General features: G+C 32.1%; 1 protein-coding gene and 3 non-coding genes across 4 annotated transcripts; all 4 read right to left on the minus strand.

The window, feature by feature from the left end:
* Positions 1-1,172: 1,172 nt before the first annotated feature.
* On the minus strand, positions 1,173-1,279 carry LOC116776422 (U6 spliceosomal RNA). The gene has a single exon (XR_004353924.1). It is a non-coding gene; the product is annotated as a U6 spliceosomal RNA (small nuclear RNA).
* Positions 1,280-2,627: 1,348 nt separating this feature from the next.
* Positions 2,628-2,734, minus strand: LOC133319795 (U6 spliceosomal RNA). Its single transcript, XR_009753290.1, has one exon. It is a non-coding gene; the product is annotated as a U6 spliceosomal RNA (small nuclear RNA).
* Positions 2,735-4,075: 1,341 nt separating this feature from the next.
* On the minus strand, positions 4,076-4,182 carry LOC133319796 (U6 spliceosomal RNA). The gene has a single exon (XR_009753291.1). It is a non-coding gene; the product is annotated as a U6 spliceosomal RNA (small nuclear RNA).
* A 2,605-nt stretch (positions 4,183-6,787) lies between these two features.
* On the minus strand, positions 6,788-25,657 carry LOC116776360 (serine proteinase stubble). Its single transcript, XM_032669562.2, has 10 exons — positions 25,438-25,657; positions 20,741-20,979; positions 15,008-16,522; positions 11,434-11,736; positions 11,017-11,109; positions 9,568-9,745; positions 8,719-8,871; positions 8,256-8,371; positions 8,015-8,170; positions 6,788-7,551 (listed from the first exon to the last, which is right to left on the minus strand). Exons 2-10 carry the CDS (start codon positions 20,943-20,945, stop codon positions 7,388-7,390), a joined length of 2,883 nt encoding a protein of 960 aa, XP_032525453.2. The 5' UTR covers positions 20,946-20,979; positions 25,438-25,657; the 3' UTR covers positions 6,788-7,387.
* Positions 25,658-25,905: the final 248 nt, after the last annotated feature.

A 25,905-nucleotide genomic window follows, 5' to 3' on the forward strand; every position in this document is an offset into this window, starting at 1 on the left:
GTATTGTAAACCTATCCGACCGATTCTCATAAAGGTCAGAGGTTACTTTCGTGAACGGTAAACACGCTACTCGGTTAGTCAACGGCGATAAATAATGAAAAACACTCCAGTTTGCGCCGGTGGGAGCATGTGCATGTGTTATATTGTCATTGTCAATCCAAATAAAATTAAAAATTTTATCTTATTTTGGACGCTAATAACATACGTACGTACGAATATAACCGTTTTCGTTTCTTAAACACAGACGCGTGGAAAGTTAATCGGTAAATGTGTAAGTAAAGTGCAAGAAGGCTGTTAAGTAGATAAGGGTGGTACACAGCATTAAAAATATATATCAACTATATGCCTATTAAAAACTGATTATCGACAAACAAACGGGACTGAGTATGGTCATAGTCCATAAACATTGGTCTATTTGGAACGGTTTACAATTGTCTCAGTGATTCGGAGAAATGAGACTTTTAATGAGAGGACAAACACAGTAGGTACTAGACGGTAGACTACTTAGAGCACAGATTCGTCTACTGGACCCAATAGTTTCAGTATAGTAAATTATTTTTTAGAGAATTTTGCCCGTTAGAGTTTTCTTGAGATATTCACAGAAGTCTTACCACGAAAATCTCTCATAGAATAATGAAAGGTCTCATGAAAACTATATAAAAATACTTAAAATATCTTTTCACAGCAGACGAAAACAAGCAATAGCCCTTTGTCTGGCCACCGATGGAATAATGTGACATCATATTACTAGTAATGAGCCAAAAAAAAAAACAACAAACAACAAAGTTACCAAAACGAGACACAATACATACATGTGTAACCAAATTTTTAGATGAACCCCACAGCTCAGAAATTAATTATAGAAGATATTTATCATCAATTTTATTGTTAGGTCCTAATAATTTCGATCCATACTCTGCTGTATCAAAAAGTAAATCGGATTACACGTTGTTGTTGTGACCACTGTGCGACCCTTTACTGAAGAACGAAAATAACAGCTGTAAGAATAATAACAATCCTCTGTGACATTCCTAAGAAAATACATAATTATATTCTTAAAACAACAAACACACAAAAATCCATTGTCACATCTACAGATCTATCCCCACCATGTGATCTGAAATAAAATTTATAAATCCTAATACATAATGTACGTGTATCAAATTTGTCAAAAAAATGTGGAACGCTTCACGATTTTGCGTGTCATCCTTGCGCAGGGGCCATGCTAATCTTCTCTGTATCGTTCCAATTTTAGTATATGTACTGCCGAAGCGAGTACACTTGTCGTGCTTTCAATTTCGTCTATATAGTCACGAACCTTTAAAACATCGTTAGCGTGATTCAGAACATCACTCAGCATTAAAAAATAACAATGTCAATGATATCGACGCTAGATGGCGTCACAGCTTCTTAGACAAGCGCCGCCTGGTGTTCAGTTTTATATATTATGGTCGTATTGTAAACCTATCCGACCGATTCTCATAAAGGTCAGAGATTACTTTCGTGAACGGTAAACACGCTACTCGGTTAGTCAACGGCGATAAATAATGAAAAACACTCCAGTTTGCGCCGGTGGGAGCATGTGCATGTGTTATATTGTCCTTGTCAATCCAAATAAAATTAAAAATTTTATCTTATTTTGGACGCTAATAACATACGTACGTACGAATATAACCGTTTTCGTTTCTTAAACACAGACGCGTGGAAAGTTAATCGGTAAATGTGTGAGTAAAGTGCAAGAAGGCTGTTAAGTAGATAAGGGTGGTACACAGCATTAAAAATATATATCAACGATATGCCTATTAAAAACTGATTATCGACAAACAAACGGGACTGAGTATGGTCATAGTCCATAAACATTGGTCTATTTGGAACGGTTTACAATTGTCTCAGTGATTCGGAGAAATGAGACTTTTAATGAGAGGACAAACACAGTAGGTACTAGACGGTAGACTACTTAGAGCACATGTTCGTCTACTGGACCCAATAGTTTCAGTACAATAAATTATTTCTTAGAGAATTTTGCCCGTTAGAGTTTTCTTGAGATATTCACAGAAGTCTCACCACGAAAATCTCTCATAGAAAAATGAAAGATCTCATGAAAACTATATAAAAATACTTAAAATATCTTTTCACAGCAGACGAAAACAAGCAATAGCCCTTTGTCTGGCCACCGATGGAATAATGTGACATCATATTACTAGTAATGAGCCAAAACAAAAAAAACAAACAACAAAGTTACCAAAACGAGAAACAATACAGATATGTGTAACCAAATTTTTAGAGGAACCCCACAGCTCAGAAGTTGATTATAGAAAATATTTATCATCAATTTTATTGTTAGGTCCTAATAATTTCGATCCATACTCTGCTGTATCGAAAATTAAATCGGATTACACGTTGTTGTTGTTGTGACCACTGTGCGACCCTTTACTGAAGAACGATAATAACAGCTGTAAGAATAATAACAATCCTCTGTGACATTCCTAAGAAAATACATAATTATATTCTTAAAACAACAAACACACAAATATCCATTGTCACACCTACAGATCTATCCCCACCATGTGATCTGAAATAAAAGTTATAAATCCTAATACATAATGTACGTGTATTAAATTTGTCAAAAAAATGTGGAACGCTTCACGATTTTGCGTGTCATCCTTGCGCAGGGGCCATGCTAATCTTCTCTGTATCGTTCCAATTTTAGTATATGTACTGCCGAAGCGAGTACACTTGTCGCGCTTTCAATTTCGTCTATATAGTCAGGAACCTTTAAAACATCGTTAGCGTGATTCAGAACATCACTCAGCATTAAAAAATAACAATGTCAATGATATCGACACTAGATGGCATCACAGCTTCTTAGACAAGCGCCGCCTGGTGTTCAGTTTTATATATTATGGTCGTATTGTAAACCTATCCGACCGATTCTCATAAAGGTCAGAGATTACTTTCGTGAACGGTAAACACGCTACTCGGTTAGTCAACGGCGATAAATAATGAAAAACACTCCAGTTTGCGCCGGTGGGAGCATGTGCATGTGTTATATTGTCATTGTCAATCCAAATAAAATTAAAAATTTTATCTTATTTTGGACGCTAATAACATACGTACGTACGAATATAACCGTTTTCGTTTCTTGAACACAGACGCGTGGAAAGTTAATCGGTAAATGTGTAAGTAAAGTGCAAGAAGGCTGTTAAGTAGATAAGGGTGGTACACAGCATTAAAAATATATATCAACTATATGCCTATTAAAAACTGATTATCGACAAACAAACGGGACTGAGTATGGTCATAGTCCATAAAAATTGGTCTATTTGGAACGGTTTACAATTGTCTCAGTGATTCGGAGAAATGAGACTTTTAATGAGAGGACAAACACAGTAGGTACTAGACGGTAGACTACTTAGAGCACATGTTCGTCTACTGGACCCAATAGTTTCAGTACAATAAATTATTTCTTAGAGAATTTTGCCCGTTAGAGTTTTCTTGAGATATTCACAGAAGTCTTACCACGAAAATCTCTCATAGAATAATGAAAGGTCTCATGAAAACTATATAAAAATACTTAAAATATCTTTTCACAGCAGACGAAAACAAGCCATAGCCCTTTGTCTGGCCACCGATTTTATAATGTGACATCATATTACTAGTAATGAGCCAAAAAAAAAAAAACAAATCTACCAAAACGAGAAACAATACAGATATATATAACCAAATTTTTAGATGAACCACACAGCACAGAAATTAATTATAGAAAATGTTTATCATCAATTTTATTGTTAGGTCCTAATAATTTCGATCCATACTCTGCTGTATCGAAAATTAAATCGGATTACACGTTGTTGTTGTTGTGACCACTGTGCGACCCTTTACTGAAGAACGATAATAACAGCTGTAAGAATAATAACAATCCTCTGTGACATTCCTAAGAAAATACATAATTATATTCTTAAAACAACAAACACACAAATATCCATTGTCACACCTACAGATCTATCCCCACCATGTGATCTGAAATAAAAGTTATAAATCCTAATACATAATGTACGTGTATTAAATTTGTCAAAAAAATGTGGAACGCTTCACGATTTTGCGTGTCATCCTTGCGCAGGGGCCATGCTAATCTTCTCTGTATCGTTCCAATTTTAGTATATGTACTGCCGAAGCGAGTACACTTGTCCTGCTTTCAATTTTGTATATATATTCACGAACTTGAAAAACTTTATTAGCGTGATTTAGAACTCCTTGTTTCATTACTTGGAATGACACTAGATGGCGCTGTAACTTTTTATGAAAAGCGACATCTAGTCAGTTTTAGATATACTCTTATTGTATACTAAACCGACCATGTTTGTAAAGGTCATTACTCATTACTAATGTAAAATTTAACTATTTAGTAGACCGTCAGCATTTTCTAAATGGACAAAGCACACAAGTAACATGTAACGCAAACGTCATAAAGTTTTCATCATGTTCTTAATTCCAATATTGTCGTTTTTTGAAACTATACAATGGACAATGTCCAAAACCAGTTCTCGTCTGTGATCTGACAGTTTATACACAATTAATGTTTTTACATATGTTAATTATTTTCTTTCTTTCTCCTAGCTGACAGTATTAAACCAAGCATATATTGAATTCTGATGGTACAAACCTGAAAAAAATCTTCTTATATCCAACATTCTCCATGTCATTAAGGTAAATAAATAAATTTACACTTAAATTAATAAATAGTATTATATAAAGAGTTTACACATAATTTTTTTTTTAAAAGGTATCTGTAAAATCACTTCGACACTCTTAATACATGTATTTACAAGTAGTACACACAAGTTAAATATATTTTTACTGTTTAACTTGTTTCTTGAAATTAAGATTTATATTTAAAATTAAACAATATGTTAATGTACCTTCTATGAACTACATTTAGCCAACAGGGACATATCCGTTTTAGTAAAAATTTATACAATTATCTTAGTATGATATAGTCACACAATTGATGTCATTAAGTAAAGCGGGTTTGATCAGGTGTCAACTGATACTGGTCATAGCAAGAAAGATTGATGAACATGTAATTTTTTTTATAATCAATTATACTTATTTGTAATAGATTAATTCTATTATTTGTTGAATTAATTAAAACCATACTTTAAACCATTATATCATGATAGGAACTGCTTGAGATCAAATTATATAAGTGAAGTGTAAGTGAGTAAGGCTTCTACTCTTGAAAGCAATACATTTATATAAATTTTAATTATAATTTAGTGTAATACAGGGTAAAAAAACTTATACAATTCTGTAAGATATCCCATAAAATGTAACCAGTGGATAGAATTATTGAGTATAAGGAATGTAACGGATAGTGGTAGGCAGATATGGCCAGCGTATATATGACCAGAGACCTGACTATTAATGATATTGACTATTAATGATATTGACTATTCATTGAAGTTATTTCAAACCGATCACAGTCATTGTAGTCAGTTCACTTGAAGCAATTCAACTTGTTGAAATTTGCTACAATTTTTCAGTAACTGAGAGTTGGGTTTACGACGAAACTGGTAGAGGAAAACAAAATATTCAGCATCTTACTTAAAGATGTTGAAAATTTAAGTACATTGAAAAATAAAGATGGCAAAGGCTCTAACTAGCCTAGTTGCTCGTGGTGTGTCCAGAATATTAATTGACAAGAAGTTAATTGGTAGTGACATGTCCATGTTAATTAAAGTTGGACCTATAAAAACATTTTTTTATGGGGCAGCAATCAGTATCCTTATCAGACAAACAGGCTTGGTGGAGCGATTAAGTTTTGTGATGCCCGAAACAGTCTAAAGGTCACGTTGCCTTTAACTTTGGACCCGAACAAGGCATCCTATGCTATTACCGAGAAAATATAGCTCATCGGGAGTATGGAACCATCGTAAGGCTTTCACTGTAGAACCTGATGAAATCAGGGCTCGAGCTTAGGAAAAGCTCATCTAGGTAGTGTATAGAGATAAATGGGGTGATCATAGTGTGACTCAGTCCGTGAGTCACTGAAGAAAAATCTGGAACCGGTTTTTCTGGAAAGTCCGGGACACATCCTCTTCCCTAGAAGTAAAGACATGCTCAAATCAAATCTGAGGCATACGGAGTGATGGTTAGTGGGCTTCATCCAGCCAACACGAGGCTAGACTATGTAACACAGATCTCGATGGTGTTCCGAGTCGGATGTTAATACTCGCTTTGTCTATGTTAGAGGGTAGGTTTGGCATTTTGCTGGCATTGGCAACAAATTTCGATATCGCCAACGCCTTTGGTAGTCCCCTTTCCTATACAATAAGGGAAGTCTTCGAGTTTCATAACGCGCCTTTCCACTTGAAGTGTGTCGTTTAAGTCTGCGTGCGTGATTGGACCTTAATTTTTTTTCATTCCCAACGGTGTGGCAATACAGAATGAGGTTTGGTACAGCTACTGCAAGGGTCTGGTTTAGTTCTGCTCTGTATATGACGCGGTCTTTCATATTAGTCTGCCCCTTGGCTTGAATGTCGTATGCTTTGGGGACGAATCTCGAGATAGTCAGGAGACCAAAAGGCTTACCAAAGTGAGCGTGTTTTGCATTGTAAGAAAGGTCCGTAATCTAGGCCAGGGAGTGGAAACCCATGAAAGTATGGCTCTATAGGTTAACGCCTAATGAGAGGCCAAGGATCACCTATCTACAAGCTTCGTGTAAGTGGGTTTATCTGTGCAATAGATATGTAAGTATTTTCTAAACGTTTAAAAGAAAAAAGGAGTGCTGTTTTTAAAGATGTTTATTTAAATACTCACTGAGGTCGAAAAAATCAACCGTTTTACAATTATGGCTTATATTAAAAAAAATATTAATAAATGCATTTATTTACAACAAAATTGTTTTATTTATTTAAAGGACGGAATGTTATATAAAAATAATCAAAAAAATTCGGCATTATCAATAACCTAACTTAATCTAGTTTTTTTTTAAATTAAAAAAAATAAATATATATTACAAAAAAAAAAAATTAAAAAAATATTCGCCAAAATAACAGCTAACTAAATTAAATTCGTTGTATACGTTACTAGTTAAATTTTCCTTACAAAATATTCGTAAAGTCTATATTTTTTTATTATGCATCTAATTTCTGTTTTTACTCTCAATACATTCGCTGTCCAACGTAAATGTGACAGACAGAGATATTCGAGGTTTACGGAGATTCGATTTGATATAATTATTTTAGTTGTCTTCGTTCCCGTAATCCGAAATATCAGAAAAGAATCCAGAGCAAAAAAAAAAATACAGAACAGGTCCAACCGTGCGTAAATATACGAAAAATAAATTTCACTACACTTCAAGATCATTTAATTAGGGTTCAGCAAGTTAGAAGCGTAGTATCTGGTTGATCCAATCCCTGAACTCGGATATCCTTGTGTAGACCCCGGGCTGGTTGGGTTCCGCACATCCGATACCCCACGAGATAACTCCGCTCAGTACGAAGCGATCGTCTTTCGCTCTCTGAACCACCATCGGTCCACCACTGTCGCCTGGTGAAGTAGTGAAGGGAGTGAGTGAATGAGTGAACGGATGAATGAATGAGTGAATGGATCGATGAATGGGAATGAGGCTGTACTTAGCTTGTAGTGTGTGATGTGTTTCATAGTGTCTTTTTGTGATATAACATTGTGATCAGTACCATGTATTTTGTGATATGTAGTAGGTGATGTGTGGAGTGTGTCTTGAATTTTGAATTCTGAATGCCAAAAGCATAGAAATGATACTAATATTTTCTGATGTACGACGCGATATTTAATTATTCTTAGCTACATATTTCTGACGTTTTGTTTACTTTGCCAATTTGATCACGGGCAGACGAGATAACATAGTTCGTAGTAATCGCAAAAAAATATTAGTTTCATTTAAATGAATACCCGCGAAGGTCTCAGATCCCATCATTCTGTGGCGTAGGTAGAGTAAAGCGGATATTGTCTATGGGAATTTTTATCTCACCTTCACAGCTGTCCGAGCCTCCCTTCTTCCATCCGGCACAAATGAATATGTTCGGTATGTGTTCGTTGTAACCAGCCGCGAGGTACATGCTCTCGCAGGCTGTGTTATTGATCACAGGCACCTCCACCTCCTGCAACACACTCGGGAGGGGACCCTCTGAAAACGAAAGAGATGTAACAATTAATGAGTAAATGATGATAATTAATTATCTTAATGTTAATCTACTGTTATCTTTCCGTACCGTCATAGAGACGTCCCCAGCCCGTGACGTAGGCTGTTCGTCCGACGTAAGAATCGTCATCATCAGGGACACACACAGGAAGAATGTTCGGCTGGAATGTAACCGGCTCGTAGAACCTGTGGAGGGAATGGTTTAATTTGTGTGGTTATGAAGTGGTTTAGAATATAATGTATGACGTCTATGACATGGTTTCGGAGTGTGATTTACGATGGTTATGAAATGGTTTTAGAAAATGTTTTGTAATTTAATGGAGCTGATTTCATAATGTGATGTAAGGTGGCTTAGAACGAAATTGAATATTATCATGGGTAATGTGATGATTAGGATTTTATTGAGTGATATGTGATTTGTAACGGGATGGTTTCAGATAACGATTTATGATATGCGAGAGGGTTTTGTATAGATATTAGCTGATTCTCTAAGATGGTTTTGTATTATCGGATGTATATATAGCGGAACTAACCTCAGTAAGGCTAGATCATATTCAAAGGTAGCCGGATCGAAGTGAGGATGGCTGGCTACTATCTGCACTCGTCTCTCAGCGAAGCCGTAGGGCTCGTCCTCGTTCGCGAGATCATATTCACCGAGACGCACCAACAACTCCGATGGAGGAACCCTGAGATAGAAAGGAGGTTATAGTTACAACTGTTGTTTTGTATTAATTTTTTATACATTTCGTCATAGGTAATATCAAAAAAAAAATTAACCGATTCAGTGATGTATGCTATGGATTAGAAGTATTTTGCAAATGCAGTTGGTCCCTAATAAGATTTACGATTATGTAACATTGTTACGAAATGTCACTATAATTATCTTTGTTATTTGATGCAAAAGGGATTAAACGAAAAAATTATGTTAATTTATTTATAATGAACAAATTTTTATTCATTGTTGTTCGCACTTATACAAACTGTAATCACATATCTTTTTATATTTGAGGTAAACGATGTAATTACAATGCGAACGTTATATCAAATAAGGTCAATGTAATAACAACGGAGAGTAATTTATCACGTATTTTCCTTGATTATTATGATAATAATTAGTTTCCTTATTTAAGATTTTAATATGTATGAAAAAATATTCTGATACAAAATACTTTAAGGACATTTAATATACCAGTGCTTTTTTTTTTGCGATGAGACCAAAACCTACTTGAATGCGACTTAGTATTTATATGTGTATTTTAAATACGATTTGATAATGCTATAGTTATTTATTGGTTCGTTTTGATTTTTGTTCGTTGAATTTTCCGGATATTAATAAAATTATATATTTACGTAATAATTAAACGTTTAAAATTTTTCGTTACCTGTCAACACAATGAGCGGCAGTGATCGCCCAGTTCTCGTTCAATAAAGCGGCCCCACACTTATGAAGGTAGGTCGAAGTCCTGTACTGTCGGAGCGATATCTGCCAGGGCCACTGCCCGAAGCCGGACTTCGCCCCACCAACGATCCTCGCCTGAGGCCACATGCGCCTACCGCATACTGCCAGCATCAGCAACGTTGAGTTTATAATCATTGTTACCTCCTTGGTCATTAATGTAAAACTCTTTGCCGACCAAAGAGTTTCAAAGTCTTTGACATATGTCACAGTTAGTTGGAGTGATTGGCAAGGAGAGTATTAGTCGCGATGTTTTTAACACTCGTATCACTTTAATGTTTGAAGTGCATTTATTACAGAAACGTAAATTTAAACGATTTTCTTCTTTGCTATATTTATGCTTTCGGTCTTGCTATTTATATTTCAATGTGATCGAGAATTTTCATAAATTACAAACAAATTGTAACACTTGTAATCACTGAACTGGTTTAATTCTGGCAGCTGATAAAACATCTTGATTTAAAAATCAAATTGACTATTCTGTAAGCGAACACTTTTTTAACACAAACTATGATATATAATTGAATTGGCAGAATGACGTTATAAAAACTCTTTGGTCCAAATTGCAATAAAAAAAACTTAATAATTACATACAGTGCTTCCTTACGGTCGGTCGGATACCGTCTGAGAAGTCTTTGTTCGAATCTTATTATATTTTTAATGTTTACATGTGTTTTACTTGTTAGTTCTTTGACCTGTCTGTGATGGGAATGATATATTTTTAAATATTTGAATACCCGTATAAAAATTCTTATAAAAGGAAGATTGATATATATATATTTTTAAATTTATTTAATTGACTGCCAGTAACACCACTTACTTTTCTATGATCGATTTGATGGAAAATAAAACTTTTTTTTACTTCAATCGTAGAAAAAAAAATCAAATCTCGTCATTAAGAGACGTTAATCGACTAATAAAACGTCTTATAATTAAATTTATAATAAAAAATTATCAATTTATTTCTCTATTTGAATTCATTTTTCAGAATAATTCAGTTGTCATTCTGATTTATATTTAGAAGCCTAGAATTTTTGTTGCAAAATTATAAAATATTTCGTGTTGTTTTTTGTTATCTCTACAAGGAAGAGGTTTAAGGTTATAAAACCAGATGTACAATTATATCTGCAGTTAACGTGTTTTTGTCATCGTTATAATTTTAATATGGTGGTTATGTTATAATATATATTTTTTATTAAAAAAAAATCTCTATTTTTGATATATTGAATATAAAATACTGATTATTTTTCTGATTTTTCTGATTAAAATCTGATTAGTTTTTAAAATTTCGTTCCATATTAACTGATTAATGAATCTAAAATAATTCATAATTAAGATATCTCTAATATTTTTTTATATTTTTTTTAATACTAACCTTCTTTGTAATTCGACATATTGTAAGATTCTGTGGTCGTTGTAATAGTGGTTGTCGCCTCTGTGGTTGTCACGTTCGCGATAGTAGTCAGAGCTGTTAAAAAAGTATTTGTCATATTTTAAAAAATATTCGGATTTTAATTAAAGTACCGTATAAAAATCTACGTTTTTCGGAACAGCAATCAGGGTACAATATTATGAAAAAACTGTATAATTCTATTGCCTAATTCTCTAATTTAGATTTTAATGTATGTTTGTAATTTGTTCTGAATGAGTTGAAATCTTTGCTTATCGCAATTTAAAAAAAAATACAATAAAAATACACTAACATGAATAAAATATATATTTTTAATTCTTTTAATAAATTAACAAATTATATATAGATAAGTACATATTAATATAAGAATAACTCATTTACCCGCTAGTGTTGTTGTTGTTGTTGTTTGTGTTTCGTCCGAGGTGACATTTGTTGTTGGCGCCATACTTGAGGTGGGAGTGGGGGTTGTAGGGGACAATGTCACATTCACAACAAACTCAATTCCTGAAGTTGGCGAGGCCGTGGTTGAAGTTGATGTTAAAATTGAAGTCGCTTCAGTTAGAACCGAAGTTGGTTTTTGTGTTGTTTCAGTTTCTGTTGTTTGTGGTTTCACTGTTGTTTCCGGTTTGGGAGACATGGTAGATATTAAGACCCAGCCGTCAGGAGGTGTGATTGGTGACCAGTCTGGAATATATACATATATGGAAAATATTTTTATTGTTTATAAAATATTTAAAATTTCTGGGGCTTTTATTTTTTACACATTTATGTTTAACAAATTTGTGAGTTATCTTGGGCCGCTTCGTGTCTGATCTTCGCATTTTGACCTAATTTTGTTCAGATTTTATAAATATTATAACATCACACACGTTTAATAAATATATATATATATATTTTGAACATTAATACCATCTTCCGCCTCGACTTATACACGTCACGAAGAATCATACAATAATTCCTCTAACCTAATACTCAGCCAACACATCATTCGTACATTCTAAAATCGACCTTTGACATTCAACCACGAATTAATTCTTACAGACATCGTTCATTTAAAAAAAAGATACCTATCATTTAAATTAATGTTCCTTATCAATAGTAACATGATAAGGGTTAAGAAGTACCTAGTTTGTTAGTAGTACTAATTTATTTACAACCTACATAGACTTCAGCACTCGTTAAAATTATGTCAAATCGTGTTTTTTAAGTTGAATGTACTAAAGTTATTAAATTATATTGACAGTTGACAATTTTTTAGTTTATGAAGAAATAGGTTCCCGATGATCACGAACGCCGTGTAACGATTTACCGTTTGTCGTGACGACTAAAGTTATTATTAGATTGTCGTTCTAACTTTTACTGTGTGAAATAGTATAAAATACAGATAGTCTGTGTATGTGTGTGTGTTTTGTGTGTGTGTGTGTGTGTGTGTGTGTGTTTATCTTAATAGTGAAATAAAAGAAATGTCTCTAAATTTCTTATATGCGGACTAACGAATACGAAATGTGGTATACGCTATAAAGGAAACACGTGGAGTGTGTTGCGTTTCCATTATCTGATACGTTGCGGCCTTTTCTCTTTTGGAACTATTATTTATATATATGTCAAAATATTTAATTGATCTTTTTGCTCTGTATTTAATGTAACAATATAGTTTTAAAATTAATAGATACAATAGTGGGAAATATTTATAGGTTACCATAATTACAAGTGACAAGAAGAAACAAGAAACGTATTTCAAGCCTATTTCTATTTTTTTTTAACTTGTTACAAAAAAAATTACAAGTTTCGACCAAACTTAATTAATAAGAAAAAAATATTTTATTCGATAGTATAATTTGTTTTAGTGACTTGAAGCAAAATGCATGATATGCATATTCTCTTCTTAAGTCATATCTCAGACAGTTGTAAAAAAATGAGCTGATTACAAACTATTTCTACAATGAAAACCGAAAGAAATATTACATTATGGCTATCCACATTATATATATAACCTCCTTTTGTTGTTATTTTTTAATTCATTTCCGAATAAACAAAACTTCGTCAGTATAGAAAGTGGCAATTTCACACAAGCAATACAACTCTCTATTCCTACTTCACTTGTGATTCACCTACACACATTATTCGTTATGCAATCAGCTGTACTCAAAAACATATAAAATATATATATATTTTTTACATTTATATTATATCTTTGTGATGTCAACAAGAATTGGGACAGGTGAAGCAAGGCGTAATGGTAGTTAACTATTGCCATGACAAATACACTGTTGTATGTCCAAAGATCAACTAAGATTTTTTCTAAGATATTGCTTTTCAACATTTGTTTATTTGGGTAAAAACTTCTAGACAGATAGTTTGAACTTTCACCCCAACTCAATAGAATTATATCTATATTATAATATAAAACAATCAATATATTCCATTCCACACTTCACATCAATTATATAATTTTATACGCGTAATAAATATATTACTAACTTGCTTTCAGTTATTTATCAAACGAATGTTATTAAAATCTTTTAATTAATGACTCAGAAATAGGAATGGAATTTTTATCTCGATGACTAATCGTAGAAGCAGACGTGTAGGGCGACCAGTTGAGGGAGAGACATTACGGACTTTCGTTCATTCAATGCATATATTATTAAGATTGAATTATAATAAATATGTTTAAGTTGAACGAGTGTCACCCTACTGGTAATGAGTTTGTAAGCTCAGTCATCAATCGCGAGTGAAAAAATAAGTTCAAACAGCACTCTATGAATCACTTATTATTTGAGGATTCGTTTTTTAACATATTTTTGTTAATAAAATATTAATATTATTTAATTTTGACGTAAAATTAATAACATACATATGTCTCCCTATTTTAACATTCATTCTGTTGTCTCACAGATTGAATAAGTAAATATAGTACATAATATTATAATTCCAGGGTGTTTCGATCAAAAATTCTTTGTGTAAAAAGTAGAATCAAATGAAATTAAAAAAGGCTCTCCCACGATTATATATAAGGCATGTAAATAACATACACATAAATCTCTCTGAATATGTGTTATACTATTGTCGTTTTTTATTTTAAAATAAAACATTCACTCACAACAATCACTTTTCTTCGTAACGTCTACACAGTTAATTTTCACCATATAATTCTATTGCAATGTAATCAACTGTCAAGTTTGTTAGTAAGTGTCTCAAACAGTCCCGCGCCACGTAATTCATGTTTAAAGTGTCCAATACACAACATTCATACTCGTGTCTCAAACAAGCCATACAAGACCTATATGTATGTAGTATGCACCTATCTATATGTATTTAAAACAGTCATTTATCTGTCACGCCATAACATATTCCTGTGTAGACACAGCCTTACAATTAGCCACCAGATTTATATGAATACATATAAGTTTATGTAAGAGAGATATTGAAACAGGAACTATTTTTAACTATTTAGGAACAAACACAAGTTAAACGAAATGATTTTATCTTTAGGTTTTGTTTTAAATAATTAGTTTCTTGACCCGAACTCGAGCGACGTGAATTACAATCAGCTCGTGTCCTGTGAGCTTTTAGTATACATGAAGTGTGGTTTGAATATTTGGCGAATGTCCTGAACCTATGCTGACGTTGTCCGAGTGGCGATGACTGATGAGATTTGATGAGTGGAAACCACAGAACAAGTGTGAAATAAACAAATATGAGTAGGAATGAATGATTTGGAGATACAGAAATAAGCATAAAATGTGACAACGTGTAACTAATTTGATAAGTCTTGGTATTTTCTAAGTTAGAAGCCTGTGTCAGATATCATTCAACGTCAAAGTACTCTAGTTCTGTATACTCGTAAATTAAAATGTTTATTCTGTATTCAATCACGTATCTGTTAGTAGTGTTTACGGAACATACTTTGCATATTCAGTTTATTTGAGACATTAAACAAGTTTGTACTCACCGTCGCTGACAGTAGCCGGTGCTTTTGAACTTGCCTCGTTGGTCCAAGTTACAAAGGGAGGGTAGTCAGTGGTAGGCTTCGTTGTCACAGGATTATCAACTTCAGTAGCTGGTTTTACGGTATCTTTTTCAATGACATCCTGTAATGTCACCTTTTCAGTGACAACTGTCGTGACGTTTTCAGTGACAGTTTCTTTCTCCTTCTCTTCTGTTGGTTCTGGTACGAGTTCTGTAGTAATTCGCTCGGTATTTTTTTCTGTTGGTATCTCTGTTGCTTTCTCCGTTGATGGTTCTATAGGTAAAGTTTCGGTTACGATATTTTCTGTTGTTATAGTGGCGCGTTCTGTTGCAGTTGGGATTGATTCTGTTGTTGTTATGATCATTGTTGTTGGTATTGGTGTAGTTGTTGTGGATGGTGGGGGGGTTGTGGTGGTAGTAGTAGTAGTTGTTGTAGTTGTAGTTGTAGATGTGGTAGTAGATGCAATTGTCGTTGTTGGTGGTGGTGGAGGAGGTGTTGTCGTAGTTGTGGTCTTTAATGTTGTTGTATCTGTTGATAGAGTTGTTTTTATGGTTGTTTCTGCAGGCTCTTCAACTTTGGGCGATGTTGAGTTGATATATGTAATGACACTAGAGGAAGGTCTTGTAAATGTCGGTCGTGAACTCGTGGATTGAGGTATGATTGTTATATTAAGTCTCGGTGGAGATGGCAGGGGTTTTTTGGTTGAGTTACGTTTCGGGGGCGGTCGGTAAGGCGGCTTCCTTGTTGTATTGAATAATGCGACAGGCTTCGTCGGTTTCGGTTTAGGACTTATTGGAGGTCTCGTGAAATTCGTGGGTCTATATGGTCTAGGTTTATACGTTGGTTTCACCGGTTTCCTTGTTGGTTTGACTGGTACTTCTGGTGTTTGTGGTTTTGTGGGTTTGGCTTCCGGAGCTGCAGTTGCTGTGTCACCAGCAGCGGATACTGTTTGGAATGTTGACAGTTTAACAGGAATCTCGGTCACTTCATTGACGGATACTTTCATAGATTGTGTAGTAGCTTCTTTGACAGCTGTGACAGCTTCTGTGGTCCTAATATCACTTGTTATATGGTTAATAGATACCGTTTCATCAGACTTCGATTCCATTTTGTCAGAGCTAGTCACATCCTGAACTGTTGACGGTTTCTTAGTAGCGATATCTTCTTGTATTGGTCTTTCATTCTCTCTATCTGTGTTCGCGTTTATTTTATCGGGTTTTTTACTTGTTTGACTATGGATTTTGTGGTCTATGAGCGGATGTACGAAATTAGCGCCGTCTATGGCGTTATCCTCAATATTGTTGGCAGCTATATTTGGTATAGCAGATTTATCTGTCAGCTGGCAGCAGGAACCGAAGTAAAACCTATCTATACATGTTCCCAAATGAGTTCCGTTTGCTTTAAGACAGTCTATCGCGAACATGCAGAGTCCCTCTTGAGCAGTTTTCCTTGATATGCATGGTAAATGCCTTATGTTTCTAGCTATTGGCACCGAGCCTGAAAAAGAGGAAATATATTAATTACATATCAATTTAATGTCAATGTTATAAGTATAAAGATTTATTGCTAGGTTTATTTATTTTTAAACTGATCCAGAATTTAATGTTTGACATTCAACAATCTACAGATAGCAGCGCCATCTGTTTAAACATACTTGTATTAATTGATATACCTATAAAATACGATAGATGGCGTTAATAACATTTCAAACAACTAAAAAATTCAAGCAAAAAGAAGCTCTATTTTGTAGAGTTAGAAAATTAAGGTGAATATCATTAGAATTTCCTAATTAAGTTATTTGAAAGTTTCCAACAAAGAACAAACAGTTCAACATAATTTTCAACTTGAAAAAGAACGAATATGGTAAAAAGTGAACTCTTCAAATGCAAATACTTTGCAAAAGTAAAAAACATTCAGATATTAATAATATATCTTATTGTTTATAGTCATTTAGTATCTGAAATGTATTTATAAAAAATGAATGAAAATGCACCTTATTTATTAATTAATTTTGGGTCTTAAATTAACTACGTATATATACTAGTATAGTTGATGTCAGAGGAATATAACATCGTCTAGAAATGCAATTATACGCAGACTCGATGTTTGCTTCCTTCGACACACATTAAAAAATAAAAGACAATATTCAATCCGTATCCTGTATTAGTATAAATAATTTATTCCAATAATTCCTTCTCAAAACTTTTTAATTATGTATAAACGAATTGTATTAAAACTACTAACTTCTAAAATTAAAAAAAAAATCAATTCTAAATACGAATACCTACGGTGACAAAAAAAAAAATTGTGAATATTATTCTAGGTATAAAAGATGCTATTCATCGTATTTTTTTAAGAATATCAATAATTTATTGTTAACCCAGATCAATATATACTATACTATGTTATTCTTTGAATCATTTTTCCTTATATAATTATTTTGCCATCAATATATTCCATTACTATTCTTTATAGCCCCATTTAAAATGTCAGATGTCAAAATATCACCTTGACGTTTTAAACGGTACTTTTTTTAAAGCCAGTTTGTGGTCACAGATTAAATAAGTGTTTTTATGAAAAAATTGTAATTTATTTTCGGTTCTAATACTTTTTAAATGGAGTGTAGTTATTGGGATAGATAAATTTATTGCTTTGAAACTAACTTTTGCTCGTAAAGCGAAGATATGTATAGAATAAAGACTTTTGAAAGTAAAAAAATAAAAATAAAAATCTGAGGAGTGACAATGATTACTATAGGATATATTTGATTTATACATTATTTGTCTAACACTGAATGAGACACTAAATATTAATAATGATATTATTAGTTAGCCGTAGTGGTCTGGAGGTTAAAGGCCCGTCTCTCATCCGTGAGGGCGCGGGTTCGAAACCTGGCAAGTACCAATGTGATCTTTTCCGAATCATATGTACTTTCTAAGAGTACTTAAACACCACTGACAGACGGTGAAGGAAAACATCGTGAGGAAACCTGGTCTTATAATTTAAATTATAAGATTGAAATCGCCAACCCGTCTTGAGCAAGCGTGGTGATTAATGCTCTAACCTTCTCCAGGTGAGAAGAGGCCTTTGCCCAGCATTGGGCTCCTATAGGCTGATAATGATTATTAGTTATAGGATTCTCCCGCCATAAATAACAAACACCGTATCAAGTTACAACAATTCCTTGCCATAAAAGACAGAAGTACAAAATTGAACTACGAATCAAACCAAAAGTTTTTCTGACACGTCAGAAAACATGGCATCTCAACAGATTAATCGTTATAAATAATGGAGTCGTCAATTCCAAAACCTTATCTTATATGATTCCACTAATAGATACTTATTTTGATGGTAGTGAGGAAGCTATGTGTGGTTTTTGGGACACAATAGAATCAAAGACTGTAATTAATTTCAAGTGTCTAGAGCTGGTCCAAGTTATAAAGAGATCGTGACTCCACTAGTTTTGAAGAGAAAGATAATAAATTCCCTTCAAAAACACCCCTCAGACAAATATCAAGTTATTATTATAGCCACGAATGTACAAACATTTTCATATTTGAAAGGTAATATATAACGCCAAATGAAAAAAAACTTCACACTCCGTTTATAGATAAAGTGTTAAGATATAATGAAGGAAGCAATAGAATAATTTATGAAAAATATAGCCTGTAAATAATATTTTAATACTAGTTGTTTACCGCTGTATCGGCCGACTTTAAATGTCAGGTGCTACGGACATTAAATTCTTTACGAATGATGTATATAAGACAATCTTTGTAGAGACGATAAAAATAATTACTAAGGGTTATAGTAACGAAAAAAATTATATATGCGGATCCAAAAAAAACGGTACAATTACCACCCGAGTACATAGTTAAAAAAAATACACACATCTCTTGGTTTTCATACGGTATTTACTCACTCACATCTTAAAATTAAAATTTGTAGCAAATAGTATTTATATAAACAAAAATAGATTAATAAGAACGGAAAAAACAGATATTTTGACTGTGAGTGTCCGTCTATATAAATCGCGCATGACATATTTAATTTCCATTTCAAATAGGATCAAAGAATTTGTAATATGTATTAAGGCAATAAACCAAATTCTCGGAAAAAGTCGTGGGCAACAGGTAGTTAATATGTGACAAGTCAATTTCTCTCGAGTCACAAAGTATAGTGAAATGTGTGTCAACGACCTCTGACTCAACGTTTTTGTTATGTAAAGATTTGTTTAACGTTTGACATTTCGGTAAAATGTCTTGCGAAATTCGGATGCTAAATTTATAATATCTGTCTGTATTTTTTATTAATTAGGTCGAAAATTTTTATTCTTATGCAATTGTCTTTAATATTTTTTTTATACTTTGGCTTAATTTACACCGGAATCGTGGGATATTCTGCCAATGTCGACTTCTTTTTGTTGGACGAATTATAATCACGAGTACTGTGTGAAGGCAACACGAAGGGATATCTTTAATTTTATACTATAATTTTCAATTTTAAAAAAATTAGTCACTCACTCCTTCAACTTTTAAGTTTTTAAATATTTTATATATATTAATTTATTATAAAATTTTAATGCCATAAGTTAATCGAAACATAAATTCGAATGACATTTTAACTTAATATTTTATTATCAAACGACAAACGTAAAATAAAAACATGTCGGACAGATGTGTCAAAAACAGAATGACATTTCGTTATGATTACAACGTAATTATTCAGAGAGAATAAATTGATAGGATTTTTAGTTATATATAATAAAAACAAATAGTATTAATGTGAGAAATATTAATGGGTATAGTATTTATGTTATATTAAAAAAAAAATATGAAGGTAGTGGACTCTAGTCAAGTGACAAATTTGACCCAGATGACGAAGGAAGTGAAAGTAGAAAACGTTGCCAGGTTGAAGTGAATGATGCCAGGATTTTATTTAAGTATAATAGCATTTAAATATCATTGACTCGCTTAGATAATGATCAGCGAATTAACTGAAAGAAAATCATTATACTTTGAATAAATTTAATTAGTGAATCGGTTATTTCCATTAATTTTAATATGAATGAGTTCGATCATATAAAATAATGTAAATATTATTTGTTATTTGAGAACGAAAAATTAATTTGCCGTTAAAAATAAAGAAATATTATTGAAATAACAATTCTGTTTTTATAATATTCAAATTGTTTTATAACTGTCATTGACTTTGAGATATACAAAGGCGACATAAAGGTGACTTAAAAACAACATATTTTATCCTTTTTAAAAACCGTGAACAGTATAACTTGATTTTATACAACTTAATAATCTGTGACATTTATATTTCTTCAATAAAATGGCTGTATAGCATGTGCTGAATACGTTGAGAATGATAAAAGGCGCCAAACAATAAAAACAAAAAGTCCAAATATTTTCACTTTTCTCTTTCACATTCTTCATGAGAACAGATAATTCGTTACACTTTGGATGTGGCCATTTTTAACTAACTTGCACTTTTCTTACATACATGATACAGATAATAAATCGTTTGTGTTCTTTATGTGTAACGATTGTTCCAACATTTGATTTTAGAGCTGTTTTTATAACCAAGTCTCTTTTGTTTTTAAATGAGTTTTATTTGCATATTCCAAATATTGAATATTTAATACAAAACATATTTAATCTTTTTAATGATTTTCTTAAGATAATACAACATATTTATTCAACTTACCGCGCAAATGGTCCAAGCTGAGTATCACGGGTCCCGCGCTAACCGCACTCAGATTTATAAACACTTGTATAAATATAAATATAAAAGTAAAATTTATACTTAAATTACGTAAATTGTCTACAATATTAACTAAACTACTTTTATCACTAGCGCTTTTAAGTTCTCGATGGTGGCTGTAGGGCCAGGTGTTGAGGGGAGGACCCATGTTGGCTGTTTGGCAATTATCTTTGCATTTTTATCTGAAACAAAATTAAAAAATATTATTAATTGTTTTATTGTGATTGTATCAAGTAATCGTTATAATGCCATCTGTGTGATTGTTCTGAATAAAATCTTTATTTCGAGGGTTTATTTAATTCTTTTAGTCTTAATAAAACACAATTAAAAAACAATTGGCGGCAAGATTTTGCACGATGAAATTAGTTTACTGAGTATATGAAAAATAGTTCATTTTTAGAAAAATCAATTCAGCTATGATGTAAATGTAACTCGGATACTTCATAATTTAGACTTATTTAAGTTCAGCTACTAATAACACGTCCGCTTGTTGGTAGATGATAAACAACGAAATATATTTTAAATATGCAAACGTACAGACGAATGATCTGTCAAGACATGATCTATATACAAACTGTATCCACATTAGAATCAATGAACGCCTGCTGACTTGTGGTTCTGTGTCAATGTAATGTTTTTTATAGGTTTACGAGCTACAGTTTTTTGTAAACAGCTTTTGACATGAAGTAAAAAATTGTATTAATTTAAATAACAAGTTGAGATTTGTATGGGCGCTGTTGAAAAATAAATTTTACTTGTGTCCTATTCACCCCGTTTAGGTTACTATGCTTGTTTCTAATTTGATATTTGCTACAGTATTTTTTTTTCTATACTGACCTCTAAAAAAAAGGCAAAGAATCAGTCCACACAGCCAAGACATAAATGTTACTCTCATATATCCCAGTAACAAAATTAATATTTACGAAAAAAATTTAAACATAAAATCATGCCAATTATATATAATAACTGTACTCGTAAGTGATTATTCAATTACCACAATTGTAGTTATGTCTGTATTATAACGGCTTGCGTGCTTTGTAGAGCGCGGTCGTTCATTATATTATATATTTAATATATCGCTAACAAAATTTTATACAAAAAATACCAGAAAAAAAAAATACTGTCAGGATATTAAAAAAAAATTGTTTTTTTAACCAAAGAGGTTGTGAGCTAAAAGTTCAATAAATATTAATTTAATTTGTAATTTTTAGACTCGACAATATAATGTACTATAAATTATTTATACATGTCTGTATTTCTGTAAATACTCTTTACTAAGTCAAACATCACATCTCTTTTAGAACACTTTGTCATTGTTAGACGATGTTGACAAATTAAAAAATACTATGGAATTGAATTAAAATGTAATCTTCTTCCAATAGTTTATATTGTGGTTTCTCTGAGTAAATCGACTCGCAGTATATTAAAAGGCCATATAATGTAAACGACACTACTGAGGTCCTAGACGTAGCACGTGAATACTTTCACACGTTCGCGAGTAACGGTAACACTGACACACATACACTGACCAAATTATCATCTATTACATATTCCATCACCAAACTATGAACTCGCTGCAAATATAATTCATAACATCTGGGTTAATTGTAACTATACCACGAAAAACACCTAAAAGACTATAATTCCTACGTTGTTATAAAAGTATCTGTTTTTGTTTAACAATTTAAATCAAACTTTTTTTTTTATTGAGGCGGTCACAGTGTAAGACCTGAACATTTATTCCAAATACGAAAATAACTTTAAAGGACACAAAGTTATTAATAAACAGTTATGAATGTCCTTTCTCCTTATATTTTAACTGTACGTTAGAATCGCTAAAAGTGCCTTCAAAGAAACATCAATTCGTAATTCAAATATAAACCTTTTATGTTTACTTTTATTTTTCAACCTTAAAAGAAACCAATATAAATATAAACAAGTTAAGAAAATAAAAAAAAAACATATAATTTGACAAAATATTTTGAATGAATCCGAATTAATTTCCTCTATTCATATCAAATTTGTCTATGGTAGCCAAATTTTCCAAAAGAAGCTCTTGAAGTTTTTTGTCTATGTTTAGATTAATTAAACGAAGTCAGGATCGCGGAACTGTTCAAGATTCCTTGGAACTGGTTATTTCTGAGCACCAATTACTTCTATTCTAACGGGATTCTAATACAACAAGATGTAAAGGTATACAATCTTTACAATGATTATGATGTATTTAAACCTTTGCGGGTTTTAAACTTATAAGGACAATAAAAAAAAACAAAATTCGCCAAAAACCATAGTTTTCTTGAAAAGCACCACTACATACAGCCATATACATTTTTTAAATTTTATATTCTTATTTCTATAAGTTAAAATTATGTTAGTGTGATGTATATTCTTATCTCTGTCTTTTAAAAAACTCATATCTATTGTGTTACAGGTTGGTATTTAAATATGGCGTCGGCGATGTCGACTTTAACATACGGCAGAATAGCTTTCGATCATATAATGTAACGTAAAAAAGGTATAAAAGTCATTTTAATATAATTAATTTATGTTATCGTTTTGACTTTTGACGACATTATAAACTCTTGAATTAATGATTTCTAGAAAAATAATTTAAAAAACATCCTTTATTTATTATTAACTAGATAAGTGAATAAATAGTTAGATATTTTCAACCTGTAGACATTGATTTAAGATTTTGAAATTAAGTAAATTTCCTTTTTTTTCAATTCCAATAAACATATAAACTTTTTTTAGTACCTAATTAATTTAAAACATGAACCAGTAAGCTTTTAAACTAAGAAAATACCCCGGAGTTACATTGAATTGTAGTGAGTATTACCGAATATATCAAAAAACGTAACTATAAAAAAGTGCGCCATTTTATTATAATAACATTAAACACAAAAATTTGTCTAATATTAAAGAAATATAAAATAATAACTTTTGGTAACTTTGATGTAAAATTATTTATTCGTTAAAGAATATTGCAACTCTATTAAATTTAATTGATATATCATCCGCCATTTTTCGCCAAAACAACTTCCGTATCCTCGTATGATGTGATAGGAATCTTAATCTGTAATATTTTTTCATCATTGTATGTTAATTAATGTTAAGCGTTTTCCTTAACACATTAAAATTTTTATTTTAATGTTATTATCATTTAAAATATAGAATAATAATGTAACATACATATTTTTACGAGATATTTTAAAATATTGATTACACGAATCGCTTGCAAGACGCAATATATTATTTTTTCCTTATTTTTTTCAGTATTCGTTTTTTATTTTATAGCAACACTAGCAGCTGTGTGCTTTTCATAATTCATAAGTAAACGCATAAAAAAGCGTTTTCTATTATAAAAGTTACCACTCCAACTTTTATTTTATTGCAAAGAATTTAAGAACAAAGCATTTTATCTTTACCAAGGAGGTTTTACTTCTGAGAGGTCACTATTTTTAAAGTCTATAAATTACTAAAATAGATTTAATCGAAAATGAATTTATTAAAAACAGTTAAATTAAATTCCTTTATAGTGAATTTAATCGATTTAAAGTCTTTTTACTCGTTACTAAAAGTTTAAATTTCATAAAATAAGCTGATTCACGTATCAAAATTGAGGATACGGTGTCAAACATAATGCCAACATTAATATAATATCTAAATAACGGATAAATGTAAGTGTTTCTCGACCGATGCGAAGGCTGTGCGGATGTTAATGACCTCGGAGAGAACCTGCTTATCTCGAGCTTATCTTAAAAGTAAGTCAATTGAAATATTAAACATTCCGCCTCGCAGATATCGGGACTATTAATAATATAAAAAAACGGACCTTTCATAACGATTTACTTATAGCTTTAGTGTTCGAAATTTAAAATAACACAAGTGTCAAAAAGAAAGTAAAATGTCAAGTGATTCGTACTTTTTGTTAATGGATTCTTTGTTTTTTTTTTTTTATTAAACGTCAAATGTCGGTCAAAGCTGGTAGGTCTGTGCCGGCGTCAGTCGCCCGGGTCAGATTCCATACGGGACCGTGTTTCGATCATTTCACTGACCCACATTCACACAACGGAACACAACCACGACCGCACTTTTTAGAACGTGTTTTTAGCTCACGCAAAATCGAATTACGGAAGAAAGCATGAAAAATTGTAACTCTATTTATTTTTCATATTTAAACGAGAACAATAAAGTTTTAATAATACAGCGAACGACTTACCTATTCATTAATATTACATTTTATGTAGAAAACAATGCAGTGCTTTATATTCGTAAGTTATTAAACGTAAAAACGGGGCGAAATAACTAGATTGAAAGCTGGTTAGAGCTTTTCCTCTATAAAGAAGGTTTTATATCTCGGATGGCAGTAGGAAGAGCAACAACCTATGATTGCAGGGCCGTTATTCCCGATCGTCTCGACTGAGCACTGATATCTATGAATAAAAAGCAGATTCCTTCAACCATTAGCTACTAGCAACGGAATAATTATTACATTTATTCAAGGCATGATTGTTTCATTTAAGAATTTCGTCATTTCGCTAAGACACATATTATAATATAACATTAAATAAATAACCAGTAAATTATTAGTTAAAATATTATATTTTATATTGAAATTTATTTATTTTTATAATCACCTGTTTAACGAATCCGTTCACAATCACCAAAGCATTATTCCGCACACAGTTATTGTCTAAAGAAAATTATCGTTATCTGAATGGAATAAGAAAAAAAATAAAAACGAAATACTTTTTAATCTATCAATTGACATTGACAGTTACGCGCGCTTTTTATAATTTACTTTTTTTGAATCCCGGCCTGGCAGAGCCTTGACCGCTAGACGACTGCCGTCTCACTGAGCGCGTCGACACGAGCGCGTCCTCTTTACTTTCCAACAGTTATTTTTCGCTTCGATGCACTGATTACGGTCAGCTTTTTAGCGAAAGAAAGGCTTATCGGATAAAGTGGAGAGGCTTTTAGAGTGCTTTGTTTGGGTTTTTTTAGAAACAAATCACTGACACATGTTTACGAGAAACAGCCATCAACGTAAACTAACCCAATGACTACTCTTTGTTCAAGTATTTTTAACGATAACTTTTTTTAAA

This window comes from Danaus plexippus, chromosome 28 (genome assembly GCF_018135715.1).
Source record: "Danaus plexippus chromosome 28, MEX_DaPlex, whole genome shotgun sequence".
Classification (NCBI taxonomy): domain Eukaryota; kingdom Metazoa; phylum Arthropoda; class Insecta; order Lepidoptera; family Nymphalidae; genus Danaus; species Danaus plexippus.

Excerpts from the sequence above, each read along its gene's own strand:
- LOC116776360 (XM_032669562.2), bottom strand. The coding sequence starts at position 20,945 with ATGGGTCCTCCCCTCAACACCTGGCCCTACAGCCACCATCGAGAACTT. Across the intron at positions 11,737-15,007 it reads ACCGGCTACTGTCAGCGACG|ACTGGTCACCAATCACACCT; the intron begins GTGAGTACAAAC and ends TATATATTCCAG. Across the intron at positions 11,110-11,433 it reads AACAACAACAACACTAGCGG|CTCTGACTACTATCGCGAAC; the intron begins GTAAATGAGTTA and ends CTTTTTTAACAG.